Source organism: Musa acuminata, chromosome BXJ1-10 (assembly GCF_036884655.1).
Source record: "Musa acuminata AAA Group cultivar baxijiao chromosome BXJ1-10, Cavendish_Baxijiao_AAA, whole genome shotgun sequence".
NCBI classification, from domain to species: Eukaryota; Viridiplantae; Streptophyta; class Magnoliopsida; order Zingiberales; family Musaceae; genus Musa; species Musa acuminata.
Genome location: NC_088336.1, coordinates 23,863,613 through 23,883,410, shown reverse-complemented (window position 1 = coordinate 23,883,410; position 19,798 = coordinate 23,863,613). Strand labels below are relative to the sequence as shown.

The window sequence follows — 19,798 nt, the reverse complement described above, 5'->3', positions numbered from 1 at the left end:
GAGTCGAATTCAACAAATCAAATTTACAATCATTTTTAACGCTAGAAATAATATTCAAATCTAATTATCCAAAATATTTCAAATATATATATAAATACAACAACTACGATAATATACTACTCCATTCGAATAAATAATATAATATCATTTTGATAGGGAATGAAAATAAAAAAAAATTATTTAAGAAGGTAAAAACATGTTGAGGAGATTCATAGATGTAATAGTTAAAAAAATAAATTGATTATTGTTGTAGGTTTTGTTAATGGTAGGAGGAGACATAGATGAATTCTTACACTTCAATAAAAATTATAAATAAAAAAAGGTAAATATTTTTTTAATTTAATTAAATATATATCTTTTTATAAATCTCAAAGATGATAAAAGGTTCATTTAGTTGATCTCAAATAGTTAATACGAGTTAAGATTGTGTTGTTGTTATTCTAATAATTTTTATTAGTATTTCAATATGCATATATATATATATATATTTCATCCCAAAAAAAAAGAAATGAAGCAAAGAAATATGAAGATTTAATATAAAAATGATAAATAACAAATATTATAAATGACATCGTTAAATGTAATTTTACATGCATATGGTTAGAGTTAGAGTTGTGGGTTAGTCTTGCCTTATTACTCTATCGGGTTCGTGGATTTGGAAAGCTCGAACGAAGACAAGCGATTAAGAAGCGGCCGTTCGTCGGGCGGCTGGTGGCCATCGTTTCTCCCTCCTTGCCGTCGTTGAGAGGAAGATGCGTCCGAGTTGAGGCGCGCGCGATCTCCCTCATCGCCGCTTCCCCAAACCCTAAGCCTCCTCCGAAACCATGGCCTCCGGCCAGGAGTCCTCCGGAACCACGCTCATGGATCTCATCACCTCCGATCCGGCGACGGCGGCCTCTGCTGCCCCCAGCCCCGCCCCTGCGGCTGCCGCCTCCACGCTCGGAAAGCCGGTGACCACGGATCGGAAGTCCAAGAGGGCCACCCTGACGCAGATCCAGAACGATACCATCGCCGCTGCCAAGGCCCTCAATCCCGTCAGGGCCATCCCACAGCGGCAGAAGAAGAAGGTCCAATTCATTCCCTCCAGATCTTTCTCTTCTTCCATTTTCTTGATATTTTCTTTTTGGTCTGGAGAATCCTTTTCTTTGGTCTCAAGAACTGCGTACGACCTTCTTGATATCTTTTCCCCGTCTCTGACTTTGCCTAATACCTCCCTGACTTATCGAATCTGAGCAGCCGGTCTCATATGCTCAGCTGGTGAGGAGTATTCATGAACTCGCCGCCACATCCGATCAGGTCTCTGTTAATTGCGTCATTATTTATCTCTGTTTGTTGCTTAAGTTGCTTGAAGGGGGAACGGATCTCTGATTGTCCATGCTGTTCTGTATAGAAAAGCTCCCAGAAGCAGCTGGTGCAGCATGTGTTCCCAAAACTTGCCGTGTACAACTCGGTTGATCCTTCAGTTGCTCCATCACTTCTCATGGTATTCCAATTTCTCAAATGTTTTTGTGTTTTGTCAAGTATCTTTGTTGACGATCATGTTGCTTCTTAGACACACTTGTGAATGCTAGACAACATAACATACCTTTGATTGTGGATCTCAAAGAAATTACAGAATTCAAAAAGGGAGGTAAGATTCTGTAATAAATATAATAAATGTATTGCACCCATGCTGGACTCATGTCTATGTTTCTGCATGTGCTTGGAGCTGCCAAAGAGTTGGAGTGTCTTCAGTGAGATGCCTTTTCATTTTTTTTTTCCTGAGAGGGAGTGAGGGTCCGAGGGGGGAAGGGGAGATGCAGAAAGAAAGAGGCCCTCGGGTTGAGTAATTAGGTTGGTTGATCAATTTTATATAAGGTAATAAAAAACTGAAACGTGTGATAACTCAGTTCAAAATAAGCAACAGAAATTCTCCATGATTTTGTGGAACTCCTTATACCATAAGTCTCTACATAAGCTACTTTCTTAAGTATCTACAGTACATCATGCAGTGCATCTTTTTCATTAATCATACACGTAGTTTCTTTGTTGCCAATAGGGACTAATTCAAAACACTTTATTTCTAGTTACTATAGTAAATTGTCTTGCGTTTTACAAATTATACATCTTTATTTAAGTTTAAGGCAAACTGTTAGTTGGTCAAGTGTATCTATTGATTAAATTAACTTCGTTGCATGTGAGGCACATTGACTCTCTCAAGCCACTTGCAATCTGGCATCTTTATGACACAATTTATTTGCAAATTTTAACACAATGATAAGGTAACAGTTGAATTGGTTGTTTCTGTAACTTCAACTACAAAAAAGAAATAGAAACTACAAATGCTTGAGATAGGGGCCATAAAGTATAGGTGCTCCAGAGAGCGTGTTCATTATAGGACTTGGATTGCTCTGGTCGTGAATAATCATGGTGTTGTGATTAGATCCAAGAATTTTGACAAAAAACAACACAGCTGGCTTGGTGGTGGTATGTGAATACTTCAATTTGCATGTGTCTGGGCCCATGTCAGTATGGATCTGGTCATGACTAATCAAAATGACAACCTAGGGTGGTGGTGGGGGACCTCCAATTTCAAAGTACTCATGAAGAGATCTTTTTAGTTTTTACAGGGTCAAGAAATTTATAAATAGCTGTTTTATAAGGTCGTTGATGACTATAAAAATGGTGCAAAGGTAATGCAGGGAAGAGGCAACACTGAAGAGAAGGGTACCACATTTAATAGGAGAAAATACAAATTATAAATTCTGTAAGCCTCGACTTTTACATTGGTTTTTATCCCATCTATTTGTAGTTGAGTTCTATTGGCTTGTTTCAGGTTCTGTGGTCTAGATTTTGTTACAATTATTCTTTCTAGTGACATGATTTTCTAACCACATGTTAAAAATTTTAATTTAACAGCACACATCACATACGTTATTCATTGCAAGCTCATGTATGCCAGAATGAAACAAACTCATCATGTTTTACCTTTTGACAGCTTCACCAGCAATGTGAAGACAGGAATGTTCTACGATATGTTTACTACTACTTGGCCAGAATTTTGTCTGACAGTGGTTCACAAGGTTTAAGTCCAGGTGGTGGAATTCCTACACCGAACTGGGATGCACTTGCTGATATTGATGCTGTTGGAGGGGTCACACGAGCAGATGTGATACCTCGAATAGTAAATCAACTTACTGCTGATGCCACAAATGCTGATCCTGAATGTAACCCCTTTCTTAAATTTATCTATGTTTTAGGCTATGTTATTGTTCCATATTAAAATTTGGAGTTAAAACATTCCCTAATTTCCTTTGTTCATTTTATTTTGATTTTTCATCAGTATATCTTGTTTTATGAAATATGCAGTTAATAATAAATTCATTTTGAGCAGCAATAGCAGCAAGTAAGTTAAATCTCTTTTGCTCCCAAATAATGCAATGCGAAGCTAGTGCTATCTTAACATGAAACCCAGTTAATCCAAGAAACTCTATTAGAGTTAAAAAGGCTGCATGATTCTCATACAAAAAATAGAAAAATACTTGACCATGCTTTTGAATTTTTTTTTATTCCATCAACTTAAGTAGTCATGCAGAAATTTAAAGTAACAATTTGGCATGATTACCACTGTTATGAGTTTGCGGGCTTCAAAAGTTAACAACTTACAGATGTGTAAGATTTTCTTAGTGAATAAAGCAGTGAATTCTCAGTTTTCCCTTTCTGGTTCCTCAGACATACCATTTGCTACTTAGAAAACACCTGGCTTGTTGACATAAAGATATCTTTCTCATGAGTACGGGATGGAAATATTGTAAATGTTATCTTCTGAAAGCTAATTATGAATTAGTCTTGTTGTTGTTTTAGTTTAAATTGATCTCCTACCATGTATGCATTTATGATCTAATCATCTTTACCTGTCAAATTGACTGGTGGAGAAAATGTGCCATGTTTATTTCGTCTATTCTATTGTACCAGCAAGCCAAAATCTGCTTTTGCCTCAAGATTATAACTAGTGCATTAAGTTAAATTTTTTTTATTCATTTGAATAACTTGATTATTGGTGTTTTGAAGTCCATTCACGAAGGCTTGCAGCTCTAAAGGCCCTTACTTCTACATCGGCAAGCAGTTCTGAGATTTTGGAGAAGTTGTATGAAATTGTGTTTGGCATACTAGAAAAGGTTTCCCCTGTTTCCTTTATGAATGCCTGTATAGTGTATATGATGGCTACAGTTGTCATATCTCCTTAATATTGTTGAAAAAGCTTCATTACAATGCCTCTTGAGTACTATTTAAGCTTCAAACTTCAATTTTTTATTCTGATGTTGGTGTGTCCCTCTCTGAAGTCCCAGTTCCTTAAAAGAATTTATGTGCACCTGCTGCTAATGGTCCTCTTTCAAGTGTTCCTTGAATCTTGAACTTCTCACCTGACTTTAATAATTCTGTCCTATTATGGCAAATTCTATTTGTAGTTAACATCGTACTATATGGACTCACATGCTTTTAATCTTTCAGGTTGGAGATGCAAAACAAAAGCGTCGTAAAGGTTTATTTGGAAAGCAAGGTGGTGATAAGGAGGTAGTTTCTCATAGGCATAATGTAGCAATGAGCTTTGTTACCTTTTATGTGCTAAAAATTTGGAACTAAACATTTACTTGCTTTTTTGTTGACCACACAAACTATATTGGCTTGCTTCATCAGCTCTTTCTTATAGAAAACATTGTTATATGCTCTGATGGACACACACCAGAATTCTGCGGTGTCCTTGTTCATTACCAATTCTTGTTGAACACTTCCTGGCACATCAGATTTATCTAAACATGTTTAACATTTGTACCATCTATAAAGACTTATGTTAACTTATGATGTGTGTGCATGTTCTTATGCGTATATGTGTACGTAGGGACAAATGTACATTACGTGTGCATACCTGTCAACCTGTGCATTGTGTAAGATGCATACCTTGCATCCTGTCAACCTCACCTGAGATGCAAGATTAAGTGCCCAAAATTAATTTCTGAAACTCTCATCACAAGTTCTACATAAAAGCTTTACTGGCTAATAAATAGTCAATTTGAATTATGTTCTTTTTCTTTTTGCAAAAAAGAGAACTTTTTATTTCAAAAAAGTGCTATGACCATACAAAGATCCAAGATCATCAAAGGCCCCCAAAGCAAAAACAGATCAGTTGGTACCATGTTGGTCCAAATATAATTCTGCATTGTGTTGCTAGCATAGTTACCTGATTGGCTTCCTGTGTACAAGTAACATTTGTTTAATAAAAAAATATTGTTGAAGATATTTCCTAGTTGTGATGGAGCATTCTTGTTCTTAATCATTTTCACGAATTCGATGGCTCAACTTCATTCTTCAAAATTCTGTGTCACTTTTATTGGCTTGAAACAGTTATATGAGTTTTCAGATTCCAGTTCTAAGACAACATAGATATCCTAGCATGAGCCATTACCAAAATAAGACCTAAACCAGATCTCTATACAGACACTATTCTACCTTCAGACTTTGGACAGAAGAAGACTTATTAATATTCAATTTAGCCTAATCAAGGTCATTAACTTCCAGCTAGTTCTCAGGTGGCTAGCTAGTCCTTTCCACAGACAAAATTAACTATAAAAGAACCTCTATTATTAGAAGGAAAGCATAATATTTTCGATAGGGTTGGCTGGTGTCCCATTTTCCAAAGATTTTGTCATATCTACATGTATGTATTATTGTGTCTGTTTCCTGTAGTTCATCTCATGTCTTGTATCCATGCTTCATAGGATATAACAAATGTCATATGTTCATGTGGTCTATACTACTTTGTTTCTTTGTTGCTACCAGTTGCACATATGAGATACTTAGTCAGTAAGTTAACCAAAGTTCATGTTTAATGGCATATTCAATTAACTTCCATGAAAGAGAGAGTTATTCAGTCACTATTGCAATTTTTGTTTACAGTTGATGGGGTTTTCAAGAAATTAACCATTGATGATAACCTTTTAGAAAGAAGGTCCATGTACTTATGTTGCATATAGAATTGTGAATACTCATTTGATTCTGTTCATACATTATGAAGATCTGCCATCAGAATTGCAGTGCAATGAAACCTAACATAAAGTTGATGTAATCATGAGATTGCTGTGGTTGATGTCTTGTTTTCATATCTGTAGTCAAATACTCGTAGCAATCTGCAATATGCTGCTCTTAGTGCTTTAAGAAGACTTCCTCTGGATCCTGGAAATCCAGCATTCCTCCATCGAGCCATACAAGGGTCAGTTGATCAGACTTTTTTTTGATGCATCTCACTGTCTCTTCCATGTCTATTCTGTGAAATAGAATGATACTGTTACTAGATAAATTTTGGTTATTGAAGACACATAATAGACATAAGTTAACTGAATGAAGAACAGATCTTAGATTTTTAATTAGAAATGATATTCTGCAAGTTTCATTGATTTTTTTTTCTATGAAGCAGTAAAAATAATGTTCATAAAATGACAAAATACATGCATGCTATACCTCCTTTGTAATGTATTTGCATGTGTTTCATGATTTTATGTTGGTTTAGTCGTATTGCTCCAAGCACCGTTTTATGTTCATTCTATATGTGTATACTATATCTTCTTGTTGTAATCAACTTTGTCACTGAAATGATGATCTCATCCTTGACTTTAAGGCACTACATGTAACATTGCATACAGCCAAAACTGAGTATGTTGTTAAAGGTTATCTACCACCAATCTTTTTAATGTGGATTAAAATAATTCATAACTGATACATAAAGACTTCTTTTCATTGTAAAACGTCCTAGCTGATTCAAAGCAATGGTGTCATCAAATCCTGAATTTCAGCCGATCATATATGCTGAGAGCACTAAAGTCAATGCTTATCATCTTCAGATATTCACTAGCAACTATGATGTTTAAACATTATATATGGAAAGCTTGGAGGTTCCTGGCTGCAAAATGTTGTTTAAACTTTAAAATACTTCATTGTGCTTTCTGGTCATTGGTCAGTTGTCTTCTTTTGTATATCTATGGAGATTGATTGTCGTAGTTGACTTAGTAGGAAGCTAAGGGAGCTTTATTGTGAAATTTGTTTGATATGCTTCCCTGAATTCGATAATATCTGTTTGATATACTCACAAAATGGTGGTGTCTGTTTCCTCCCCTTCTCCTTGCTGTTGTTTTGAGCCTACCTATCTAATCTCAGTTTTAACAGTGAGCTCATGAGCTGTACATCTATCATATTCATGGTGAAACTGTCTTTCATTGACATACCTTTTCTATGAGAAATTTATCTATATGGTTCACTTTGAAGTCCCAACAAAGCATAGGTTGTTCAGTCAACTTTCTTATAGGTGTTCACGTGGTAAGTCTCATCTACTTTTAGATGCTAGTTGTTGATCCTGGTGCTTGCTAACTTTTTTGTCGATCATTTTGAAGACTTTTAGTACTAGAACACCAATAACAGGAATATTTCTTTTACTAGTTGGCTTATCATATATATGATTCTGTTATCTTGTATTAAATTAGTGCTCCTAGAAATTTGTCATATGTATACTTATCACTCTGAGTTATTCACCAGCTGTTAACTCTTCGAGCTCTATATGAATGTAGGATTTCATTTGCTGATCCAGTGGCCGTGAGGCATGCCTTGGCGATTATTTCTGATGTAGCTACAAGAGATCCTTATTCTGTTGCAATGGCTCTTGGTCTGTTTTAAATACTTATTGCTGTTACAACCATTTCTGATTGCACACCATTAAAGTTCTCTTATTTCTGCAGTTTTGCTATAAAGCTAACTTTGTGTGAGATGTCTATAGTAGGTACAATATCTCTGTACTGATTCTTTTCTTTTTTCTTCTTATGCAGAAAAACACATCGAACATGGAGGTGCACTTCTCTTTCTTCCTTATCTTCGTTTTATAATCTGGAAGCTTGCCTTTGAAGTAGTGGAAATCATGCTTTATCAATCAACAGTAATTAATGTCTTTCGGCATTATGTGATTATTTGTTCTCCTTTTCAATATTCAGTTCCGAGCAAGTCTAGAGTGGACAATGAACTAAACTAAATTAGTTTGATACGTTCATTCTAAGACCAGAATAAATGAAGGATGTGTTTAAATTAACTAAATATATGAAAAGGAGACCTTATATGATAGGTGTCATTGTGTCAATACTGGTTTTAGGCTTTTAGCAATAGGTCGGACCAGTATGGTACATATATATTGAGTGGTACATATTGATCCATACCACTTGGTATCATTAGAAAAATAATTTTAAAAAAATATCAATTGGTACTAGCCTCTATGGTCCGATACCATTCCTTGGTTGGATTAGTACATCTAGGTTGTGCTGATTTGTATAGTTAAAATTTGATTCTCTGATTCCAAGATTTTCACATTTCTATTGATAATGGATGTATGAATTGTCATTCGAGGCCATAGTTTTGAACATCTGGATATCCTCTGATTGTCGTTTAATTGGATATGAAATTATGCACAAATGACACTGTGACATTGACCTATTTAAAGGACAAAAAAAACCTTGAAGGGCTGAACTAATATTTTACTTTCCGATATTTAAAAGATGTCCCGTGGCATATTATATTTCTTTATTGATCAGAAGATGGAGGAAAATTTTGAAACAAGGGTCTGACGATAAACTATGTTCTCTAATAAGCACATATATTAAAGAATGGATCTTTTGTGGAAATATAAAAGGGAATGTGGATTGTCTATTTTGGAAAGTTGTTATGTAAGCCATAACCATCAACATCTATTTGTCTGGCTGGATCTGTTACTGTTACAGTTCACATGGACTTTGCTCTATGTTTTTTATTTTTCTGAAATTTCTCTTCATGTTAATTTGGGGTTTAGGGTTTGTTCCTCTTCTTTTTGCTATTTCCTCTCAGCCATCTGCCTTGTTCCTCTGTTAGTGCTTCTATTCAGTTTTATTTGGATGCATGGAGGGCTCTTGGAACAAAGAACATATATATTTTTTTCTGTGGATGATAGTTGAGGAAGAGAAACAAGTAAGGAAAAACTACTAAATGTTTCAGATTAAAAAAACAATTAATATATGCCAAACTTTGATTTAAGGATTAACTAATTGGGATGGAGGTCTCGCATTTGTGCATGTCTCACATGTGGTGGATGATAGCATTACACCATTAACGATAAATATCAACTTGTTTTAGTTATAGGAATCAGTCCTAGGATATGGCCTCACACTGCTCACATAATATTGGAAAAAAAAAATCAACTATTTATCCATTCCATGTGATTCATTTTACAAATTGCAATCAAGAAAAATACATCTCTTTGATCAAGACTTGTCAACCTACTTTCTGTCGGTGAGGATGATTTATATCAAAGTTTATTTTTTGTGAGACACCCTTTTACAGAATATTTGACTGTTATGGACTTTCTTATGTATATATTCTTCAATCAAACATAAAATTCTTTACAAGAATGAAATCTTTAATCAAATTTGAAATTTTGGCATCTTCCATGCTTTGACTTAATTTTTCTTCTCCCTGATCAATTTAGAAAATTAAAATGAAAAGTTCAAGATGCTGCCATGTGACAACTTGTCACATATATATCATAGTGAGTAATGATTGCAGTATGACATGATAAAGGCATTCTTTTTGGGTACAGGGTACACCTCCATGAAGCTTACACTTTGTCTAAGGTGAGGTTCAATATTGAGCCTCAACAATAAATGCACTAGTGTGCCGCTGGCATGCCTTTGATAACGTTGCCTCTGGTGTCTCCTTGGTAGCAGGGGATTGTGGAGGGGTGTGAGCTCTCTGAGGCGCATGGAGTGTTTTCCCTGTAAAAACTGAAACTCAACCCTACCAAAGGCCTGATTGTTTAAATACTTGGCTGGTCCAATTCAAGGCCAACATTGCTAGTTTGTGCCTATTAAATTGATTTGTTCTAAATCACTTTATGGAGCCAACTCTAAATTCAAAAACCCTGATGGTTTAAATACTTAGCTGGTCAAGTTCAAGGTCAAAATGGCTTGTTCAGGCATACTAAATAGAGACCTTACTTCTCAGAGCTCAATTACCCATGGATTCAAGAAGATTCTGATGTTACAGCTATTACTCTTCAGAACCTGAGTATGTTGGAGATGAAAATCCTGTCGAGCTCGATATGCTTATGGGTTTTGCTGTGTTTTTCAGTGATAACTAGGCCTCCCATTGTATATAGAAGATTGATGTCATTGTGATCTCAACTGAATTTGGTCACTTATTTTTTATGACATGACAGCAGTTACTGATTCTTTGATCAGGTGGTTAGGTATAATTCAACATTGTTGTCACTTTGCTTTGTGGTAGTGTACTCAGGTTAATGGTATTTTCGTACAATATATTTTTTATATATTCAAATTTTCTAATAAAATACAGTTGTTGGATGAGCAGGTGCTTTGCATGACATACTTCATTTGCATGATGTTCTCGCACGGGTTTCCCTTGCTAGGTTGTGCCATTCATTATCTAGAGCCCGTGCACTGGATGGTATGCATGTTTTGTTGGCTCATTAATTTTTTATGTTTAATTTTAATATCTTTATGTTAATTTATTTCTTACTGGTACACTAGAGTTGAATGTCTTGTTTGATCATTATTGTCCAGAGCGGCCTGACATAACGTCTCAGTTCAGTTCTCTTCTTTATCAACTGCTTCTGGATCCCAGTGACAGAGTTTGCTTTGAGGCAATACTTTGTGTTTTGGGGAAGTTTGACAATACAGAGAGGTGATTGCTAATGTCCTCATGCACTCTGATGGATTTGATTCTCCAAGACAATTATAGAAGTTTATCTTTTATTGCTCTGTTGCAGAACTGAAGAGCGTGCTGCTGGATGGATTAGATTAACCAGAGAAATTCTTAAATTGCCCGAGGCACCATCTGTTACAATAAAAGACACCGATAACCCTACGGCAAAAGTAAATACTGTGAAGCCTTCTTCTAAAGCAAAGCGTCCTCAGCCCCTTATAAAACTTGTAATGAGAAGGTTTATGGATCTTTTCAGTTTTTCTTGTCTCTCTATTTTGTTGTTAGTGTAAAGCTCTAAATTAGGCAGCAATGTTGGTATTCAGACATTTTTTTGTTTCAATTACTCAGATTGGAGTCCTCTTTCCGAAGTTTCTCCCGCCCTGTGCTTCACGCTGCTGCAAGAGTTGTTCAAGAAATGGGAAAAAGCAGGGCAGCTGCATATGCATTGGGTCTGTATGACGTTGATGAGGGAATTCAGCTTCATGCATATTCTGAGAATGCTGAGTCCCTTGACTCAGAGTTTAATAGTGGCTCACAATCTGAAGGTAAGTTATAAATAATTGTTCATTCATCTACTGGAGGAGCATGGTTAGAATCATATTCACAGAGTCATACTTCTACTATTTCCTGGAATGTTGAAATTCTTTTCATTTTTTGTGACTTTAGGATGATTAACCATCATATGCTTTTGACAAGATCTTATTCTTTTGGACAACCTCATCTCATCATGTTCATGCCATCTGGGTTGTATATTTCATCACTACAATTGAAAACAAAACTAAAAGTTAACAATGGTAGGCCTAAAGCTTAAATGCAAGATTTTATCTCATTTGATGTCAAGATGAGGGTGTCTCTATGCTTGTTAACTTTTGGGTTTGAAAAGGCTGTCTTCTTGTTATGCAGAAGCATGTAGTGAACTGATGCACTGTTTTAACCATTTATAGTCCACTTTTAACTGCTATTTTTTCATTATAATTCATTCAATATACCAAAAGATCGAAGTGCTATGACACTGATTAGTTTGTCATGAGGCTAGTGCATTTGTCTGTGATAAAATGTTCCCTTGATCAGTCAACTTAAGAACTGAGGTTTTTTGTCCCTGAAAATGTTTGCATCTAATGGAGATATTGAAGCTGATTTCCATCCTAGCTACATTTGCTTTTCTAAAGTATTAGTTGGCAAAAACCTTGCGTATCTAATATGATATATGCCACCATAAACTTTCTTATTTTTTGTCATTGGAAATATTGTCATTCTTGATGATTCCTGGACCCACAGGGATGTAGAAATCATTTGCGGGAGTAGTATAGTTCTTTGTACCTTTTAGATTTTAAAGGGTTAGGTTTACCTTTCAACTTGAAGTTGGATTAATTGATTGCACAAAGAAAAAATGAATAATTGTTATAGTCAAGCTCAAGATTTTTAAAACTGGTCTAGTGCTAGTCTCGGTTACCTATTGCCCTATCAGCCAATGTGGTACTAGTATACTACATGGTGTATTAATCTATACCATCCAATATTATTGAATAAAATCACAAAAACATAAATGGTATATGTAGATATTGAGCTATGCATTTCAATACCGATACTTGGTTGGACCAGAATGTGCTGTTTGGTATGTATCAGTCTGACTGGTACTTAAAGCCTTGGTTAGGCTATAGAACACTGCAGTAAGAACATAAAAGTTGTGGCAACATGTACAGGCACAAAACAAAGATGTACTTTATCCCTGTACTACAATTACATATAGAAACGAGGTGCACACCATTGATAAGCTGACATTATCATCGATATATGAGTTATTATTATCAAGTGTCTAAGAATTTATTGATAATGAGGAGTGTTAGGTTATCTTATTTATTCAAATGGCATGTCATGTGATTTCTGTGATTTGAAGTAAAATTATGTATTAATGTACATGCTGATGCTTTAGCAAGGTAATCGAGAGTTGTCATGATTCATGTTCAGGTTTGGTATCATCTAATCTTATTACTCGAATGACTTTTACATATGGTGCCATGGGTTGCAGTAACTTCAGGATGAGTCTCTTATGGTATAATTCTTAAAATGCAATAAAGAAATTAAAATACATTTATACATGATGACCAAAGAACAGGCATCAAAAGGAATATTAAACAAACCAATGCATTTGCTATCACTATTGTTCCATCATATTGTTATTGAAAACACATTTATATATGTAACATTGTCCAATAAATGGTAACATTGCATAAACAGTTTCAAATTGTGTTTCCTTATTCCTTCACAGGGCTATCTATTAAAATATGTGGGCTTTTGGCACAAAAGTCACCAAAGGCCCACATCCAAAAGTGCCAAGCACTGGGGTGATGTGGAAGTCTGAGGGCCCATACTATTATCTCCATTCTCTATTATTCATTGTCATCTATCAAGCTTCGACTTACCATTGCAATATATAATTGCAATGATTCTTTAAAGTTTAAAGATCTATTTATCAAATTGAAGTGTTACTTTTTTCAATTTTGCTGATAGTCTTTGCTTGCAGGAACACGTAAGACAGTACCTGTGTCAAATGGCCCCGGTGGTATGGATACTATTGCAGGTTTATTGGCTTCCCTATTGGAAGTAGTGCGCACAACTGTAGCATGTGAATGCGTTTATGTTCGTGCAATGGTAATAAAGGCTTTAATATGGATGCAAAACCCACACGAATCACTTGAGGAACTGCAATCTATCATTGCATGCGAGTTGTCTGATCCAGCTTGGCCTTCAGCTCTATTGAATGATATATTGCTTACTTTGCATGCTCGGTTTAAGGTACTTCTATATTCTTTAAATTTCCTGTATTTCTTGTGCAAACATATGAGGACTTACTCTTTCTGATCTTTCCTTTGCCTAACAGCTGAAACTAAATTTCATGTTGCATAACCACAATAAATGACCCATATCATTTTTTGTGTCTTATATGCACATTTTTAGTTACACATCTAATGGTTTTTTATTATTGCACACTGCATTGGTGGGAGATTCATGCACTAGCAATATAAGTTACCCACTTACAGTTGGAGGTCTTGTCTGATATGTTATTCCCACTCTTTGTAGACATGGATATATGTCAAATTCTGCTTCTAATGGAGGATAATTTCTTGGTTGCTTTGCTCCAAATTGCATTTAGAATGCCTTTACATTTTTCTTTGACCTATGATGCTTGCGAGGATTGCTGTTTTGTGGCATGGGATTGTCCCAATACCTTTTTGGCATCACACACTTATGCAAGCTGGCACAGGCCAAAAGATGGCCTAGCTATGTACCGGGACCACCTACCAATAACTTTCTGGCACAACACGTGTTGACCGATGCCAATTGGCATGATTAACCTTGGAAACCTGTGCTGGGTACATCCTGATATAATATTTTGAACAATTATGATTTAGATTATCTTAGTAAACAAGTTCTATAATTATATACAAGTACATCATATTTATGTCACACGAACTGTCTACTAGTGCATGCCCGAATCTGTTAGTTACGACCTCTTTGAATACCATTTGCACTTTCAAATTGTAAGGTAATATATCTGTTCATGATTGATACTAGAGGCTCTTCTCAGTGCTGACAGTACAAGTTTGGAAGATATAGGACAGTGGTAAATGTTGTCCTACTATTTTTGGAGTCCAAAATTTTAGAGTACTAGCTTCATAATATGTATCCTCTCTATATTATTTCTGGAATACTGCTTTATGATATTTGGAAATTTGATTTTGTCATGATTTCCTTTCGTTCAGGTACATAAATGCCATCTTCAATATGTGGTGTTCTTATTCTAAGTGAGATGCCTGTCATTTAACTTTGATTATTTATTGATCTACCAGGCAACTCCAGATATGGCAGTGACACTACTTGAGATTGCAAGAATATTTGCCACCAAGGTCCCTGGGAAGATCGATGCTGATGTGTTGCAACTGCTTTGGAAAGTAGGTTCACATTTGTGGTATATATTAGTTTGGCAATGTGTTGATTATTGCTTGCAACTATTTGGGTAACTTCACTTTAATCAGTTAAGGCACATGGGATTCCATTAAATTACTTTACAAAAGATTTCTGGATCATTTTGTTAGAGCTGCAAACCTTCAATTTTTTTTTTTTGCTATGGAAAGTCTGTTACTTTGCTCTCTTAATAGGTAGAATTTAGCAGCCTTGGGGGAAATTTTCTGCTAGATGTAGGAAATAAACTATGTAAAGTTTATGGTCTTATTAGGAAGGATGCTAAAACAAGTTATTGAAGATTATGTAAAAAACTTATATTAAAAATTACATGGGCACTGCAGAGGATTTTCAACTTTGGTGCCTCATATCACTTGTGTGGTAGACATTTTTTTTTTGTATTATTATTCCTTTGCTTGGTTTGCTAATTTAAAAATTGTTGACACTCTTAATCCTTAAACACCATGCTGGGATATGTTTCTGAGATGGATATTAATTTGTTTAATCCTTATTTTTTGGTGAATTGCCCATCTAAAATTAAGTTATGAAAACATACTCCTTTTAATTTCTGTACCTCTCTCTCTCTTCAAATACAAGCCGGCAATTTGTTATATGTAAGCATGATATATGTCGTTTGAACTTTTTTTGAACTCAATGCCATCCTGTTTCATTGTTTCCTTGTCAGACGTGCCTTGTTGGAGCTGGTCCAGAAGGGAAGCATACAGCTTTGGAAGCAGTTACCATTGTCCTTGATCTACCACCTCCTCACCCCGGGTCCATGTTGGGACTTACATCCGTTGATAGAGTCTCTGCATCAGATCCGAAGTCTGCTTTGGCTTTGCAGAGACTGGTGCAGGCTGCAGTAAGGACAACTTTTGCTTCCCAATTATATATATATATATATATATATATATATATATATATATATATATATATATATATATATATATCTGTTTGTGTGTAGATATTTGTGTTTTCTCTTTGTGCGTTGGGGTTATATTATGAGTATGAAAAAAAATATTATTTTATCTCTAATGATCAATACAGGTGTGGTTTCTTGGTGAAAATGCAAATTATGCTGCCTCTGAATATGCTTGGGAGTCAGCAACACCTCCCGGCACTGCACTTATGATGTTAGATGCTGATAAAATGGTGGCTGCTGCAAGTTCTCGAAATCCTACCCTTGCTGGAGCTCTGACACGGCTTCAGAGGTGTGCCTTTAGTGGAAGCTGGGAGGTAATTTTTTGACAATTTTTTATATATAAGATTCCTTGTAGTTTTAAGCTTTCAGTTATTAAATTCTATCTGTTGATCCTTCTCAGGTTCGCATCATTGCTGCTCAAGCCTTGATCACTATTGCAATTAGGTCAGGAGAGCCTTACAGACTACAGATATATGAATTCTTGCATGCTTTATCTCTAGGGGGTGTGCAATCCCAGTTTTCAGAGTCACAAATTAGTAATGGGGAAGATCAAGGCGCGAGTGGTACTGGTCTTGGATCTTTAATCAGTCCTATGCTAAAGGTCCTTGATGAGATGTACAGGGCACAAGATGATCTAATTAGGTAATCTATGAAAAAGATCCATTATATTTTAAGTTATATATCTTTCTCCCTCTGTGCTTGTTAACTGTGTTGACTTCCAGAGATATGCGCAATCATGATAACAACAAGCAAGAATGGACAGACGAGGAGCTGAAGAAACTTTATGAGACTCACGAGAAACTACTTAATTTAGTTTCATTGTTCTGCTATGTTCCAAGAGCAAAGTATCTTCCTCTAGGTCCTACCAGGTAATTATCTGCTGCTTATAACCAGCTTTGGTCAACATGAACTAGTTGAAGTCCGGTTAGTGGAAAGGGGAATTGTTATTTTGCAAATTTGATTTTAATATATATTACAAGCCAACTGCATTATTCTCTTATGAATATCTTATAAATTTGATTAAGTATGGCCTTATGTAACAATTAGGGAGTTAAGAATTGTCAGGGAATGGTGAGCACAATATAAAGATTAAGGATTTAATCAGTCAGGATTGGCACCACGTGATCTGGATCGGCTGAAAATTTTATAAGCGAAAAACTGTTAAAATCCAGAAAATAAAAATTAAAAAAATATCAAAATGGTTTTTAGAAAATAGAAAGTGCATATTCTGAAAACTTCTTTTACCTTCTGTCATAAAATATCTAATTTTTTTTAAATAAAGAACTAAAATGTAAAAGATGAGAAAATCATATAAAAAATATGATGATGAATAATCATGAGTACTTCATTAAATATAGTGAAATTATTTATGAACAAATAAATATTAATCATTTTAAACGGATATGCTAATGTTGTAATTAACTACTATATATTCATTATTCAAATAAAATCTCAAATCTATCTGCATACAGCCCTACTAAGCACTCCAATGTAATGATAAAAAAATGTTCCGCATGGCAATAAAATATCAACTTTGAACTTAATTATAAATACTTATACAGTGTAATAAAAGGCGGATGTCTACCAATGATGTAGCAAATTGCATTTGGAATAACCTTTTTCCATTTTTTACCTACAAATAAAGGATGAGAGGCTCAGTTGTATTTATTGGTTTGGTTGCATAAGGTCACAAGTTTGATATATGGCTTGAGTCGCATGATATTTTTTTTGTTTGCTTAACGTTCTTTATCTATGAAAATTTGTAATTATTTTGTCTCATTTGTCTCATCTTATATTTTCTTGGACTGTGATTTAGTGCCAAACTCATTGAAATCTACCGTAACCGGCATAACATTAGCACATCAACTGGGCTGAATGATCCAGCTGTTGCTACGGGGATTTCTGACCTGGTATATGGGATTTCTGAACTGGTATATGAATCTAAGGAAGCTGAAAAGGAATCTGATGCCATTGATCCTGAATTGGCAATGGCTTGGGCAGCAGGTTTAGAAGATGGCCTATGGGGAAAGAATGCGCCTGCAATGGAAAAAGTAAGATGCCTGTCTTGTTTCGACAAGGATAATTTTTTCTTAGTCTCAATTTAACAGTCATCGAGCCAACTACTGCATTATGAATGCTAAAAGATGTTGCTACCGTCTCCAATTATGTTGCTGTGGGTATTGAGTATTTGTTGCCTGTTCTCCAATCCAGGTAAATGAATTTCTCGCCGGTGCTGGAACTGATGCTCCTGATGTTGAAGAGGAAGAGAACATAACATCTCGGCCATCAGTTACTTATGATGATTTATGGGCTAAGTCTATTCTAGAAACTTATGAAGCAGAGGTACCATAACCATTCTTTATATTTTTGTTTCGAGTTTGGATCTTTATGTAGATTCCATTTATTCCAGGAAGATGATGCAAGGTCATCGGGGACATCATCTCCTGAGTCAACTGGTTCTGTTGAAACTTCCATATCCTCCCATTTTGGTGGTATGAGCTATCCATCCTTGTTCAGTTCACGTCCATCAGGTTATGGAGTGTCACAGAATTCGGTATATATCTTAAACTTCATTTAATAAGAAAATAGGCACCTTTTCCTTTCTCTGTTATATCGGTCAAATTGCAAAGTTTCTTTTGAATCTATGTTCTTGGATTACATATGTGGCATCTCATCTTTGAAAAATTTTCATTTCTTATACACTATGTATTATTGCAGATGCATTTTGAACTTTTTTTTTCCTTAACATATACCTGCTCTTCCACTGGTTGATGTATTTATAGGACTTAATAATAGATAAGAAAATTAACTCAATAAAAGAAAATACATTTTTTTAATATTTACTTGACCATCTACTTGGATTTCATGCCTTGTGAACTATAGAAGTCGTTTTCCTTATTGGAGTTGAATTGAAAAATAATGTCAAGCAAAACTTTATTGGACCAAGCAGGAGATCAGGTCAGGAAACAACGGTAGGAGGTTCAGCAACACATCCACTGGTGGTCCGACATTGGAGGGGATAGGATCCCCGGTTAGCCTTACTGCAAAGTTACAGCACTCGTTTTTTCTTAAAACAAAATATCCTTATTTTCCATTTTGTATGTCTAGGTCAGGGAAGAGCCACCATCATACTCCTCATCTGTTCTTCAGAGGTTCGAGTCTTTCGAAAATCCTCTAGCAGGCCGTGGGGCACAGAGTTTTGGCTCACAGGATGAAGACACAGGTTCCCATAATCCACAGTTTGGGAAAGCACTGTATGACTTCACTGCTGGTGGCGACGATGAGGTATCCTGCAGCTTTTACATGAAATTACTGTTTCATTATTGTCTGAATGCTAGTTAAGTGAATAGAAGGGTTTCTTTATTCTCCTTATATTTAAAACAATGGCCTGTGCATCTTTGATTCTCTGCTTCTTCTTGATGCACCATGTTCCTGAGTGGTAATGGTTAATTATGTCGATCCTGAAAGAAGACTGAACTACTTACCTGGATATCGTGTTTACAGCTAAGCTTAACAGCGGGAGAGGAGGTTGAGATCGATTATGAGGTTGACGGTTGGTACTATGTAAGTTCACGAGGTCCTTCCCTAGAAGACTGACTTGGAACAATGATGGTCTGGTATAACATTACCTCTCGTCTTGGCACAGGTGAAGAAAAAGCGACCTGGAAGAGACGGGAGAATGGCTGGATTGGTTCCAGTTCTCTATGTCAGTTCATCTTGATGAAGTACGATACATTAATTCATGCGCCATGAGTGTTGTTGAAGAAAGTTTTCTGAGATCCGGTTTGATTTCCATTAGTAGGCTGCATCAGAATATCTACTTATGCACTGCCAGACCCGACCTGTGAGTCCTTCGACGAGCTTCACTATTTTTTTTCCTTTTATTCGAGCAACCGGTATTCAGCGATTTGTGTGTAGATCATGCTGGGAAAATTGTTGGCTTGCTTTTGTATTAGACCTGGCGTTAATTAAAGTTCATTTTATATTATTCTTTTACCACTGTAGGGTCTCTGTGCTGAGGAAATAAATATATACATGTCTTCCCCGTCAAGTTGACTGACTTCAACGATCGTTTATTCATCACATAAATATCTAAAATGAACAAAGGTTTAGATTCATTTGTGAGAGTCGTCTGATGGATATTGATAT

The 19,798-nt window shown here is 35.7% G+C and overlaps 1 protein-coding gene across 1 annotated transcript; it reads left to right on the top strand.

Annotated features, from left to right (window-relative positions):
- Positions 1 to 639: 639 nt before the first annotated feature.
- On the top strand, positions 640 to 19,645 carry LOC135595612 (uncharacterized). Its single transcript, XM_065086784.1, has 26 exons — positions 640 to 1,067; positions 1,237 to 1,296; positions 1,391 to 1,483; positions 2,978 to 3,206; positions 4,051 to 4,157; positions 4,492 to 4,554; positions 6,147 to 6,247; positions 7,596 to 7,690; positions 7,851 to 7,871; positions 10,411 to 10,506; positions 10,623 to 10,743; positions 10,829 to 11,002; positions 11,113 to 11,309; positions 13,289 to 13,560; positions 14,616 to 14,717; positions 15,413 to 15,589; positions 15,775 to 15,963; positions 16,050 to 16,291; positions 16,372 to 16,518; positions 17,466 to 17,700; positions 17,861 to 17,992; positions 18,060 to 18,203; positions 18,600 to 18,680; positions 18,758 to 18,934; positions 19,154 to 19,213; positions 19,296 to 19,645. The coding sequence occupies exons 1-26, from the start codon at positions 825 to 827 to the stop codon at positions 19,368 to 19,370; spliced, it is 3,633 nt and encodes a 1,210-aa protein (XP_064942856.1). The 5' UTR covers positions 640 to 824; the 3' UTR covers positions 19,371 to 19,645.
- The last annotated feature ends 153 nt before the right edge of the window (positions 19,646 to 19,798 follow it).